At 38.8% G+C, this 14,209-nt stretch overlaps 1 protein-coding gene across 6 annotated transcripts in view; it reads right to left on the bottom strand.

Moving 5' to 3' along the window:
* Nucleotides 1-5,392: 5,392 nt before the first annotated feature.
* Nucleotides 5,393-14,209, bottom strand: part of Tango5 (Transport and Golgi organization 5) — a 62,791-nt gene continuing 53,974 nt past the window's right edge. For all 6 annotated transcript variants that reach the window (XM_067158767.2, XM_067158764.2, XM_067158766.2 and 3 more), the window contains 2 exons: nt 9,490-9,771; nt 5,393-6,094 (listed from right to left, as the gene is read on the bottom strand). In XM_067158767.2, the coding sequence (XP_067014868.2) occupies nt 5,945-6,094; nt 9,490-9,771 (432 nt within the window). In that variant the 3' untranslated portion in view covers nt 5,393-5,944. The remainder of the gene's footprint in view (nt 6,095-9,489; nt 9,772-14,209) is intronic.

The following is a 14,209-nucleotide window of genomic DNA, read 5'->3' on the forward strand; positions in this document are numbered from 1 at the left end:
TTTACGTTCACAATACTGTTAACCTATCTTGCTCAGCGTGTATGGTATTCGGTATGGTTCACGACCTTTTAAATTTTGCGATGACTGGAGGAAAGTTTTGCGGCATATACGAACAATAATAAGCAAGGTGTGGGAAAATGAAGGTGCAGTGGAGAACTGTGTCGAAAGTTTAATAATATATTTGGGAGCTGGTGATATTGATTTATTGTTGGAGGGTTCCAGTGACTGAGATCAGTGGAGTGTTCCCTTTGTAGCCCATAACCTCCTCCCTGTGCAGCCATTAGCAGTGAGTGATATTTCCTCATTCTCCTTTATTCTTAATAATATATTTCTTTTTATTGTCGGATCTTGTTAGTAAGTGCAGTTCTGTGAATGTGTTTACAATCCGGATTCATTAGCTTTTCTGAGGATGGTATTACATTTTAAGAGGGCTGTTTACCGCGATCGTATTGCATCAGCTGTTCTCGTGGCAGCAGCATGCTGGCAACAGAGGAAAGGCGATGCTTGTTTGTTTTGTGAAACGCCAATTTAGAAGTAAAGCCGTGTGGAGTATAAATACAATTAGCATTACTCCAGCGCCTATTGAGCAACCAAGCCGGCAAACATAAGCAAAATCACCAGTAACAATTTGTCCCCCAGGTCTACTCTGTACCACACAATCATGGATTATGATGTGAACTGGAATGCAGTGGATAAATCATGCTATCAGACCTGTAAATAACCTTGCACATCATAAAATTATATCCAATGCCATATTTACTTACATAATTTTCCCAAGTTTTAGGACATTTGTAGATTCCAAGAATTGTATAAATACCATTGCGCATGGAAAATCCAAGGTCAAAAACCATTACTTCCAATTATCTACTACCCCTACCTCCTCCTGGGCAGGTTCACTGATAAGGAAACAAGTATGCGGCACTCAGCCTCTTAAAGCAGCGATACAAGTGTGGTGTACAGTGAAACCTGCCTACAACGGCCATCAGTCGTTCTTCTGAAAAAATAGCTCTTAAATTAACGTTATTAAATGCAGTAAAACCTCGTTAAGATGTTTCCGCAAGGGACAAGGAAAGAAAACATGTTAAGCGGGAAAACGTACTATTGAACACACAAATAACTATCCAACAAGGATATGGAAACTCTTGATATGTTTCTTTTTTACTTTTTGACATGCATGTGTTTAATGTTGTGTATGTATGGGTACAGCAAAGGATATTGGCTACCTATAGTTTCTAAATATAATGGTGTGTGGCCTCCGGAGAGGCCTGGTGCAGGTCTTTTGATTTGACTCCCGTAGGCGACCTGCGCGTCATGACGAGGATGAAATGATAATGAAGAGGACACATACTCCCAGTCCTTGTGCCAGGGAATTAACCAATTATGGTTAAAATTCTCGACTCTGTCTGGAATCAAACCCGAGACTCCTGTGACCAATGGCTAACCATTTAGCCATGGAGCTGCACTTAAGCTCGTGTCCTCATCCCGAGGTAGTGCAGCTCTTTTCAGGCACACCCCCAGCGCAGGCGAGCTGCATGTACCATTTCAATCACATACCAGCCCTCCTGCCATTCTTAAACGTCTGGCAGTACCGGGAATCGAACCCGGGCTCACGACGACTGCAGCTAATAACACTAATCGTTACTCTACGCAGGTGGACTATTCTAAACGAGGCGATTATTAAAGACGTGAAAAAAACCCCCGAGAGAATACAAAAACCTTTCTTTTTCACGAGTATTAAAACATTTGCACTGTGTAAAGTATCAACTTATTATTGCATTATCACACACTTTCCAAAACAAATGTTAGTTGAAGCCAGTGGGTTATTAAACGATGTTTTCTGGTCACACTCTTCGACCTTGAATTATCTGGAGGTTCAGCTTAGCCGTGTGTGAGAGAATGACTTTGACCGCCATCTTGAATGTAAGGCAACTTGCCTGGAAGTGAAAATGGCGGACAGCTGACGGTGGGGTTCGAATCCACTCATCTCCAGAATTTAGAGGTTGGCTCCATACAGCCTTAGCGCGTAAACATGTGCGGATAAATTATATGAGTAAATACGGTAAATGAAGGCAGCTCCAAGGGGAGCACCAGGTTTAGCCTCCCCCGAGGAAAATCTTAAGGTCAACTGTGATCCTTGTGAGGTTTGAGTTTTGGCCCATCAGACTAAAGTTGAGTCCCATTTTGTTCACATTACTCTTGTATCAACCAATAACCAATTAAATTATATTCTGAAGCATAATTATTTGTACTACTTTATAGGTACACCGCATTATCAGTTTCTCTTTGAAGAAACGCTTAAGTAAATCTGTTTTTATGAGGAGAAGTCATTAAATAACAAGGAATTATATAATAATAATAATAATAATAATAATAATAATAATAATAATAATAATAATAATAATGTTATTGGCTTTACGTCCCAATAACTACTTCTTCTACGGCTTTTGCAGATGCAGAGATGCCAGAATTTAGTCCAGCAGGAGTTCTTTTACTGACACGACGCTGACGTATTTGAGCGCCTTCAAATACCACCGGACCGAGCCAAGATTGAACATGCCAAGTTGGGGCCAGAAGGCCAGCGCCTCAACCATCTGAGCCACTCAGCCTGGCTATTCTAAATTTCAGAGAGATTCGTGCACAATGAAAAATTAAATTTCTGGACACAAAATGATTCCTTAGCAATACATCATCAAGGTATCGTAATGATTGAGCAGCATGCACAGTGGCTCATACAACATGGCCACTCCACTTTTGACTTGTACCACAGAAGAGCAATGAAGAGTTGCTCTGTTTTTGAGGTCAGAGGGAGTGAAGGCTCCTGAAATCTCAGCAGTGTATAGGCAGTTGTTTAGGTCAGGGGAGAGAGTACAAATGGGTGGGAAGATTAAGAAATGGAAGACAATATGTTAGTGATGAACACCAGACCATTTCTTTTTTTACAATTTCCTTTAAGTCGTAATGACACAGATAGGTCTCATGGCGACAATGGGATAGTAAAGGGCTAGGAGTGGGAAGGAAGAGGCCGTGGCCTTATTTAACACAATGAAGTCCAGGCCCGGAGATCTCCGTATTACTGCAGCCAGTGATTGTGGACAGGCCCCGGAGATCTCTGTTCTTATGTACTGGCTTAATTTTCAGCTTGATGCGCTGTCTGTTAGCTAGAGTTTGAACTATCTGCCATCATATCATGGAGTAGTAGGATCATTGATGTTAGTGCCGATATTTTTTTCCATTTTTACGATCACTGTAACCAAGGCAAGATTATGAGTCCTAAACGGTTTAGTTATGGAATAAAAACTATCGCTATTGCTGCATCTTTCTTTCTTTAAACCGTCATGTATTTAGCACAATAATATCAGATATGTAGAGCTATTCCCAGGAGCGCCAGCGCGGACGTCAACATGGTGCAACGCATTCGGTTGCTGACAGATACCGATATTTACAATTAATTATCTGCAGATTGGTCATCATAGGTACCAAGCGACAGTGAATTGGATACTTCTAATGATTAATGGCTACAATTAAACGGGGAATAACCATAAAGGGAAATCCTTGAATACAATAAGTACACGAAAGGCACAAACAGGGCATTCTTACTACACCATGCTTAGAAAGACTCAAATGGAGACACAAACGGTACTGCTTTGAAAGGTATCACACTGTACAGACCTAGTGAGAACATGTTCTAAGTTTGAGGTCTATAACATTGAATACTTTTTGAGTTACGGTAGTTTGAGTACAGCAGTGTAATTTCTTTAACTATCCGGTCTACATAGGGTAGCAGCCTCTGTTCGGGGCCCATTCAAAATGTGTTAAATGTGTCAAAATGGGAAACCATGGAAAACCATCTTCAGGGCTGCCGACAATGGGGTTGAAACCCACTATCTCTCCTGAATGCAAGCTGAGAGCTATGCGACCCAAACCACGAAGCCACTCGATCGGAAGTGGGAGACCAGTTTGCATGCAAAACAAGCTGCAAATCACTGTTGATGGAACTTCTGCAGAATCAACACAAGCCCTGGATTTCTGCACAATAACGTTCATGATGACCTTGCCTATAGGAAAAGTATGTAACTGATGGGAACCTACGCAGCCGTCCAGTGATCACAAGCGTGTGCGGTAGACAGTTTGGCAGGAGCATTTGGACTGTTATGCCCATGAAGGAGATGCTTTCTCAGGAGATGAGTCCTAGTTGTGCCGTTATGAATCAGAGAGAAAGATCAATCGATTAGCGGAAGCACCCGCTATCTCTGGTCAAAAAGAAATTGATGACACAGGAATATGCCAAAGTCATGCGCACAATCTGTTAGGATGTCAATGGTGCAATTCCTGGAAAAGGGTCAATCTGTGACTAGTGCTCGATACATTGACACATTGCGTTTAAACCTGCCATATGGTCAAAAAGTTGAGAACATCTCTGAAAAGGAGTTCTGTTGCTGCACGACAATATGTGCCTCCGTATGGCTGTGCATATAATTGGTATAATATACGATATAAAATTTGAGGAAGTGAAACATCCACCGTCCAGTGTGGAGTTGGTGTCATTAACTTTCACTTTTTTTGAACCTTTGAAAGAACATCTGTGGGGTCAAAAGTTTGCAGATGATAAGCTAAGATGGTATGAAATTGGTTACAGGCCACAACAAAACCTTTTTTTTTTTTTAAGGCATCTTCATGCTTGTGATTATGTGGACAAAGTGTCTTGAGAAGCAAGGTGACAGTGCCAGGAAATAAGGCAAAAAACTTTTCTGTATGTACACCATACGAAGCAGAGAATAGGATTTTCAATAAAGAAGAAAAAAGCTCAAAACAAGGTATTCCAGAGGATTTTTGGACCAATGTATAGAGGCAAATGGAGAATCAAGCATGTCTAAGAGGTCACAGAACTGTTTACAGACCCTGAGGTTAAGAGCAGGAGACAGATGGGCAGAGCATGTCATAAGGACGGAAAAGAATACCATGATCAAAAAAAGTAATTTGTGGTAAAGCAGAGGGAAGACCTAAAACAAGATGATGGATTCAGATATGACGATGGGCCTGACAGACGGTGTTGCAGCAGACAGAAATAAATGACAGCAGAATGTTAGTGAAATAAAGTACCAACTGGGATACCGGTAGCCACAGCAAGTAAACAAGAAAGAAGTAAGTAAGTATCCGTGCAAAAAAAAAAAACCACCTGTTGTTTAATGACTTTCCTTCCTAATTGGAGAATCTAAAAAAAAAAAATTAAAAAAAAAAAAATATATATATATCCTGTTTAATGACTTTCCTTCCTAATTGGAGAATCTACAAACAATCTGTTTTTATCTTTATATCAGGCAAAATAATACTAAAGCACTACAAAATGAATTAATTGTATTGCTTAATACTATAATATCATTGATTACAATAATTAAAACACACAGTGTTTTAGTATTTATTTAAGATAGATACATCCAAAAACCTCAGCCGCTGACTCATAGAGCACTTTAAACTTACAATGCTGTCCCAATTTATGCCCTCTTCCAAAAGATTCGAGTATAAAGTCCTGCGAGCAATAACAAGTGGGTTTACAAATTCTAACGCCACTTATGTACCCGCAGGTTGTCAGATACAAATACGAGCACTTTGTTGTTACAAATACATTACAGTTATGAGGGTCGGAGAATTTCAAACCCTCTTACAATATAGGTAAAAACCCAAATTTGATTGTGGATGATCAAACAGTGAAACAAATATCACATCTGTCACTCGACATCAGATTAAAGAAAGAAGAAGGATCAGTGCTCTGTTTTCGTACATGTTCATCCATAACAAATAAAAGCTTATGTTTCAATTTCTCTTGTATCAAGAGCATAAAAACATAATACAAACCTATATTTACACACAGGCATACACCGATCATCATTCCTTGCTCACTTATACCCCCAACTTATTACCCAGTCACTAACGTGTCAATCTTGTGTCAATCCACAGCTTTCTTCGACGCGCCACGCGCTTGTTTGTGGAGCCGCTTGTGGTGGCTCTGCGCCAGCGAGTTCACGATCGACACCACGAAGTACAGGATCATGAGAAGAACAAACTTCTCAAAAATGAACGACAGCATATTGCTTTCCTGTAAGAGAGAAGAACAGGAAAGGCATTAATTACATGTGCACATGAAGTAGTACGTGTAGTAAGTTATCCTCCACGTTCAGTAGTGAAGCAGCCAGGCAGGGAAAAAAAAAAAAAAAACTAAATGCTGGTACACTAAAGAACTTCATAGACGATCTTTTGTAAAGTAAAATATTTAACCCTAGAAATGTTTCAGATTTATCAGGTAAATGCTGCAGTAATTTTCTACAATGCACATAATAAAAGAAAACAGTGTCTGAAAACATATTCTAATCAACCTTATCATACATAAATATAAATCTGAAAGACTGATCTATATATATTGATTTTTTTAAAGTTTGTCATTTTGAATTACCATATTTTCTTGCATAATTAAAGCACTTTCTTGACAAAAAATACAGGCAAAAATTTTGGATGCGTAAATTATTCAAGGAATTCAGATATTTAAAAATGATTTACAACACATTTAAATGATACATCACATATAATATAAACACAATTGGTTCAACTCATTTGCGGTTATCGTCATTTGGCGTAAAATTCAAGCGTGAGATTTTTTCTGGAAAGTCAAATAAGGTACCTACATCAGGTAAGCTGGACACATGGGTTTGATGTACCGACAATGGTAAACATTCTTCCCGTTACGAGCTGACAATACGACCTGAAGTGAAATAAACATGAACTAATAAAAGTACAATTTATATAGGTACATAATGACATACCAGCAGAAAAAAATGTAAAGTGTCCAACACAAGAATGGCCGGGCATTGAAGGATGGACCCTGCTAGATATATATATATATATATATATATATATATACCATTCGTATCCAATCTTGTACGAGTGATATGTCCATCACCTTTTATCTAGGATACAATCGTGGATCCATCGCGGAAATTTTACTTAGGCACTGTTTTTTCGTTTTAAAACAACGAAAGGTGCAAGCTTTCTGCCATCAGCTGTTACAGCAAGCACTGCAGTATATCGTTGTCTTTCGCTTCCGGTAGCGCGTACGATAACACTCACTGTCCTTCGACTTTGTGCCACACGGAAACTAACTGGCGTCCGACCTGTGGTTCCTGTTTGGGGGATCAAATATTCCTTTACTTTATGCATCTCAATCACAAAGCGATGAAAATCAATTACTTTTTGGTTGAAATCATTCAGCATTTTTTGGTATAATGTTAAACTTCGTCGAAGACAAAGTCCATTTCTCTTCATAAAATTAAGCATCCAGCCGCGGGTAAACTTCGAATCCGAGACACTGATGCCATGTGCAGCAGCTATTTCTTGCCCTTTAAAATACAGCATTTCATGAGAAACGGCATACCCAACGTTGCGTAACAAAATCATATATTTAAGCAGATCCTCCTCAACTTGTAGAAACATGCCCCTTTTTGGTCCGCGAAATGCTTTGCTAGACTTGATGGACGCTTCAAGTTCACTTCCCTGTTACCACGGTAGCGCACGTTGCATTTGGACACTGAATACTTGGTGGCCACTACCCTATTCCCGTATGTTTCGGTGTAACTGATCACCGCGAGTTTATATAATGCAGTGTTACTCAAATACTTGCTCACTGTGGACTAACAAACAATTTTGAGATCACACATTAGACTTGCAGACAAGCTTCTGGAAGTAGTGGAAACGTTCAAACACCTGGGGAGTGAATTAATGGAGAATGCTCGAATGGATGCTGAGATTAGTAAGAGGATTCAAGCTGGAAGTTGTTCCTATCATAGTGTAAGAAACATGTTATGGGACAAAGATGTGCCAGTAGAAGTAAAGGAAACTATGTACAAGATGTATTACGTACCCATAACAATTTACGGAGCAGAAATTTGGACAATGACAAAGAAGGATGAGAGTCGAATACTGGCAGCCGAAATTCAGTTCTTAAGGAGTATGATACAGAAGAGTAGAAGAAACCCAGGAAGAAATTGGAGTGGAGAAAATGATAGAATAGAGAAGAGCTGATTAAGACGGTTTGGGCACATAAAGCGAATGAGTGATGAAAGAATGCCAATAAAGGTGATGGAAATGCAAATGAAAGGAAGGAGAGGCCGTGGACGACCACGATTGAGATGGAAGGATACAATCCAACACAGTATTATAGAAAGAAACCTGGACTGGGACACAGTGTTGGAGGAGGAGTGGTGGAAAGACCGAAGAAAGTGGAGAGGAACCATATTTGCCTCTACCTGGCTACAGCTGGATAAAGGGAAATGATGATAAAAGGCATGTCCCGTACCTGAAACATTCGCAAATTATGTTAGTACCAGACTGGAATAGAGCGCCACTAGTCACTTCTGGGCTGATTCTCTCACTGAATTAGTGCAGTGGTATTTTCTACCGGCCGGTTTTGCAATAGGAAGGCTGCTACTAGAGTAGCTGATATCTTTATAATACTAATATGGTTGATCCATTATTGGACATTCCTGGTTGCCAGAGTTTTGCCCCAGTGAGTTAAGTTGGGCTCATCAGTTGGTAAATAGCACACCTACCAAGATGCATGGCTAATGCATACCGTGGAGGCCACTGCGTAGGCTACTTGGAGCCACCGGAAACAAATATTTCCTGTTCCCTATGGGAATCAATATCTTTATTTCGAAAAGCATCCGGAGCTGCGTGATGGATATCCAAGGAAGTGGGTGCGTCACATACGTGAACATTTCTTTTTCTCCACTTTGGACCCAAAAATATTGGGATGCGTAAATTATGCAGGGGCGTTAATTATGCGACAAAATATGGTAATCATAAAAAAATTATAAATATTTTTAATAAAAAGTTATTGATTTTCGTGCTGGAAAAAAAGGGATATTTTCTCACACAATTAGTCTCAAAAATATGATACAAGCAACGGTCAAGGCATTGATTTAATTACTCAGCCAGTTTTCGGTAAATCTTTACCGAACTCTATCCGAAACCAATTTCGAGTAATACATTTGTTGTTTAAAGAGGCCTAACATTTAGGTCATTGGCCCAAGTAATAAATTTATAAACTACCTTAAAACTGTGTAGTGACAAAATGATGACTCGCATTATTTTTTAATAATAATGTTATTGGCTTCATGTCTCACTAACTACTTTTACGGTTTTTGGAAACACCAAGATGCCAGAATTTAGTCCCACAGGAGTTCTTTTACATGCCAGTAAATCTAGCGACACGAGGCTGATGTATTTGAGCACTTGCAAATACCACCGGACTGAGCCAGGATCGAACCTGTCAAGTTGGAGTCAGAAGGCCAGCGCCTCAACCGTCTGAGCCACTCAGCCTAACACTAGCATTATTATGAAAATATTACAAAAAAATAATAACACTCTAATTAAAAATAGTGTTTAGTACACCTCAATATTTCCTTAACAAAAAAACAAAAAACCATATAAAAAACCTACCGAAGGCACCTCTGCACCAGAACGGCGGTGCAATTTCATCTTTTGTTTAACAAGGAACTCCTTAAAAGGCTGTTGTAAACGAGGCCCAATGTACGGGACATATTCCATCATTTCTACGGCACGTTCTACAAGAGTCTCGTTGAATGCGATGATCACAAATAACTTCTGGATGTGCATCTTGATGACTGCTTTGCCGATGAGTGTCGCACCAAAGAAGGTCCAGAAGGGCACCAGGAAGTGACCACAAGTGATACCAGCCAAATCGAACAGAGGATTGGGAATCTGCAGCAAAAGGCAAACATGAAAGTAACAATATTTCTGTGGTAACATGTACACCATTATCAAATAACAACTCTCAAGCTGTAAAACATAAATACTGTGTATATGCAAATAATCCCTGCATATCTTTTTTTCAAAATGCGATGATGACAAGTTGTGGTGTGGGTATTATTTGTGTCAAGATTGGTACAATATTCCTGACATACAAAAATCTGTAAGTTGGTATTTTTCCATCCACACTGCTGGCAAATATGTTTTCACCACAAGCGAGAAGCGCACTGTGTCCATAACGCGTCATTTGCATGGTGTCAGTTTAAGCAGTAACCCCTGTTTAGGAGGGTTGGTATGAGTTGTCATTACAGGTAATTCACAGAGAAAGTTATCATGCAGATGGGAGTTATGGTGACTCAAGGGAAAAGAGTGAAAAGCAGCACCCGTCAGGCATAACGGGATAAAATGTGAAATTACCAGAAGTCGAAAAGAAGAAACTGTATGGAAGTATGTAACTGAAAAGTGTGTTTGAATGTGCATTCAAGACTGAACAATGCCTGTTGAAAGATATAGCAATAGCATGAGAGGTGAAATTTGTATGGATGGCTGACGTGTGTTTTTGACCAAAATAATTTCAGTTTTCATAAGAAAATAAACACTGTGAAACGTCTCCCAGCCAATTATGAAGAAAGGATTGTGAATGTCCACAGACATGCCATTGGTTTGCGCCAGAAAAATTTGTATTTACTCTCGCAAATTAGAAATGCAGACCAGACGCCAATATATTTTGAAATTCTGCTGGACTATACTAATGAAGATTATGATGACACAAGTTGCTCAATAATTTCGTAATTTACTAGCTGATGTACCCGTGCTTCACTACGGGATTGTCAGAAAGACTGACTTATTGGTTTTCCTAACTGGTCAACATAGGTCATTACAAAAACATTAGTAGGAAAGCAGCATTTAAAAACAATGTTATCATATAAAATACTCGATCAAATGAAAACCCGCACATTTTCTCACTTTTAATGAACAGAACTACGGTACCGATCTAACAGTCCAAAGTCCCAGTGCTGGAATTACCAAGCCGCAGATAGCTGTGAACACTCCTCTGCCATTATTTATGTAAGTGTGCACAATGCTCATTCCAATCAGTGCTTCAGAGTAGGGATTGAATAGCTCGAATGCTATGATGAACCAGTGTGTTACGTACCATTAGTATCAGAAAATTTATGAACCAGATGAATGGCATGCTAAAGAAGAAAGTTATCCCAACTTCCCTGCTACTTCCCGCCAATATTCAGGCAGGCTGTTACACTCGGTACGACCGGGCGAGTTAGCCGTGTGGTTAGGGGCGCGCAGCTGTGAGCTTGCATCCGGGAGATAATGGATTAGAACCCCACTGTCGGCAGCTCTGAAGATGGCATTCTGTGGTTTCCAATTTCCACACCAGGCAAATGCCGGGGCTATACCTCAATTAAGGCCAAGGCCATTTCCTTCACATTCCTAGCCTTTTCCTATCCCCTCACCGCCATAAGACCTATCTGTGTCGGTGAAAGCAAATTTAAAAAAAAAACTAGTTACGCAGCAGTAATTCTATCTATCGGAGATGAGTGGCAACAGAAGGCACAAAGCACATCACAACAAACAATGGTCAATGTAATGTTACTGTTGCATCAATTTTATGAGCTTTCTATATTGTAGGCCCTCACATTTAGTTTTCTTTCAACTCTGTGATATTAGAGCATCTTATAAAATTATTTATAGCGTAGATTGTAGTTCCTTATTCTCTGACTTAACACACAGAATTTCATTAAATTCAGTTTACCCATGTTCTTGTGACTCGGCGCAGATATGGACTTAGTAACAAAAATCTAAATTCATGAATATTTCTGTGATCATAGTCGGTACGACAAGAATGTATAAGAAATAAATAATCGGAAATTTACTACTATATAACTTTAGTTATGTAGTATTTATCGATACGACCACTAATAACAAATATATGAGAATTAAATTTTAGGTCTTTCAGCGTGAATAAAATTATTAATGGCCTAGACTATAGCGACTTATTCCCCAACTTCACATACCGATTTTCATTAAAATAGGACCATAAATAAAATAAATATTTGAGAATTAAATGTTAGGCCTTCCCCTAAACTACCATTTTTATCAGCGTGAATACAATTATTTTTGTCCTAGATTATAGCGACTTATTCTCCGACTTTGCATATCGATTTTCATTAAGGTACTACCACTTATAACATAAATATTTGAGAATTAAATTTTCGGCCTTCCCCTAAACTACCATTTCACGTAACTTGAATAAAATAATTTATAGTGTAAATTGTAGCGAATTATTCTACGACTTTGTATACCGATTTTCATTAAATTCTCTTCAGCCGTTTTCTTGTGATGTGTGTACAGACAGACAGACAGACAGACAGACAGACAGACAGACAGACAGACAGACAGACAGACAGACAGACAGACAGACAGACAGACAGACAGACAGACAGACAGACAGACAGACAGACGTTAATTTTTGTGCTTTAGCTAATCTATTTGTTCTTGTTTGGATTGAGATTTTTTCATTTAGGTTATGTGTTATTATTTCTCCAAGATATTTAAATTGAGTTACTATTTTGATTTTATTACCATTTATGGTAACTTCTTTTAGTTGTGTTGGTTTTTGGGGCATAATTTCTGTTTTCTCAAATGATATTTTGAGACCAATTTTATTTGCAATGTTTTTTAGTTCTGATATCTGGGTTTTTGCTTCTTTTATGTCCATTGCTAGTAATGCTAAATAGTCAGCAAAACCCACAATTTTTTTCCCCTGGCCAATCTTTATTTTGGGGGGACATTTCCTAAACCATTCCCTCATTACCATTTCTACAGCACAATTAAATAATAGTGGTGAGAGCCCATCTCCCTGCTGTAGTCCAGTTTTAATTTCAAATATGTCTGATGTTTCACACCTTAACTTCACTTTTGATTTGGTGTTAGTGAGAGTCAATTTTATCATGTTTATTAATTTGGGGTGTAGTCCAAGGTGTCTTAAAATTTTGAACAGAGATTCCCTATGGATGCAATCATCAGCTTTCTTGAAATCTACAAATGTTATCACCATATCTCTGTTTCTTCTCCTGTTATAGTCCATTATCAACTTAAGACTCATGCATGATCTGATCAGGACAGCTCCTCCAGGGTCTGAAACCTCCTTGATATTCTCCTAGTTCTTTCTCAAGTTGTAAACTTATCCTATTAAGGATGATTATTGAAAATATTTTGTATGTTATGTCTAGGAGCGAGATTCCCCTGTAGTTATTAGGGTCGGTTTTGTCTCCTTTTTTGTGCAGTGGATGAATGAGGGCTGTTGTCCAGTGTTCTGGTAGTTCTTCTTTAATCCAGAGAGAGACAAGTTGTTGATGGAGGGCAACTTTTGCTGATGTTCCTGCATATTTCCAGATTTCCGCAAAAGTCTGATCTTCTCCTGGCGCTTTGTAGATTTTAATTTATTCAGGGCTTGGTAGACTTCCTTTATTGTGGGGGGATTTATGTTCTCTGGTGGTGTTTTTATCGGGGTGTTGGTGTCCAAATGAAGGAGTTCTGTAGGTTCCTCACAATTTAAAAGCTTGTTGAAATATTTAGCCAGAATTTCTGCATTATTGTTATGAGCCAGCTTACAATTTTCATCCTTCATCAGTAGGGTCGGGGGTTCATATTTTTGGAGCTGCTTTCTGAAGGGTTTGTAGTAGTCCCTTGATTGAGTTTTATTGAATTGTTCTTCAATTAACTGCAGTGTCCCCTCATGATGTTGTCTTTTTATTCTTCTTAAGACTTGGGTAGTTTCTTTTCTCTGTTTTACTAGATTTTGATAGGATATTTCTGTTTTTTGGGACTGATGTAATAGCCATGCCTGATGTCTTTTCTCCACTGTTTCATCACATTCACTGTTCCACCATTGGTGTTTTTTAAGTGGTTTAATTGGAGCCAGGTCTTCTGCAATTTGTTTAAGGTTGTGTATTAAGTCTTCAAGTTTATCTGTGATTTTTATTTTTTCAGTTGCTTTCTGGTAATTTTTGTTGTTGATTAGCTGGCTAGGATCTATTTTTCTTTTAGTTTTAAGGGCTTCCTTTTGCTGTCTCCTCTGGGGAGTGAGTTCAATTTTAATTTTAACTACGTAGTGATCTGAACCTGTGTCTATTCCTCCGAGGACTTTGACGTTATAGATCTGTTTGTGGTGGTATATGTCCATGCAGATGTGATACAGTTGCCATTCTCCTAAACCCGCGTTTTGAGTTTTTGAGGCTTCCCCTTAAAACATGTAGATTTTGAAATTAAGTTATGGTTTCTACACAGGTAAACTAGTCTCTCTCCATTTTTATTTGTTTTCTTGTGTGCTGGCCATTTTCCGATGATGTCACGGTATTTTCTTTCTCTG

This window comes from Anabrus simplex, chromosome X (assembly GCF_040414725.1).
Source record: "Anabrus simplex isolate iqAnaSimp1 chromosome X, ASM4041472v1, whole genome shotgun sequence".
Classification (NCBI taxonomy): Eukaryota; Metazoa; Arthropoda; class Insecta; order Orthoptera; family Tettigoniidae; genus Anabrus; species Anabrus simplex.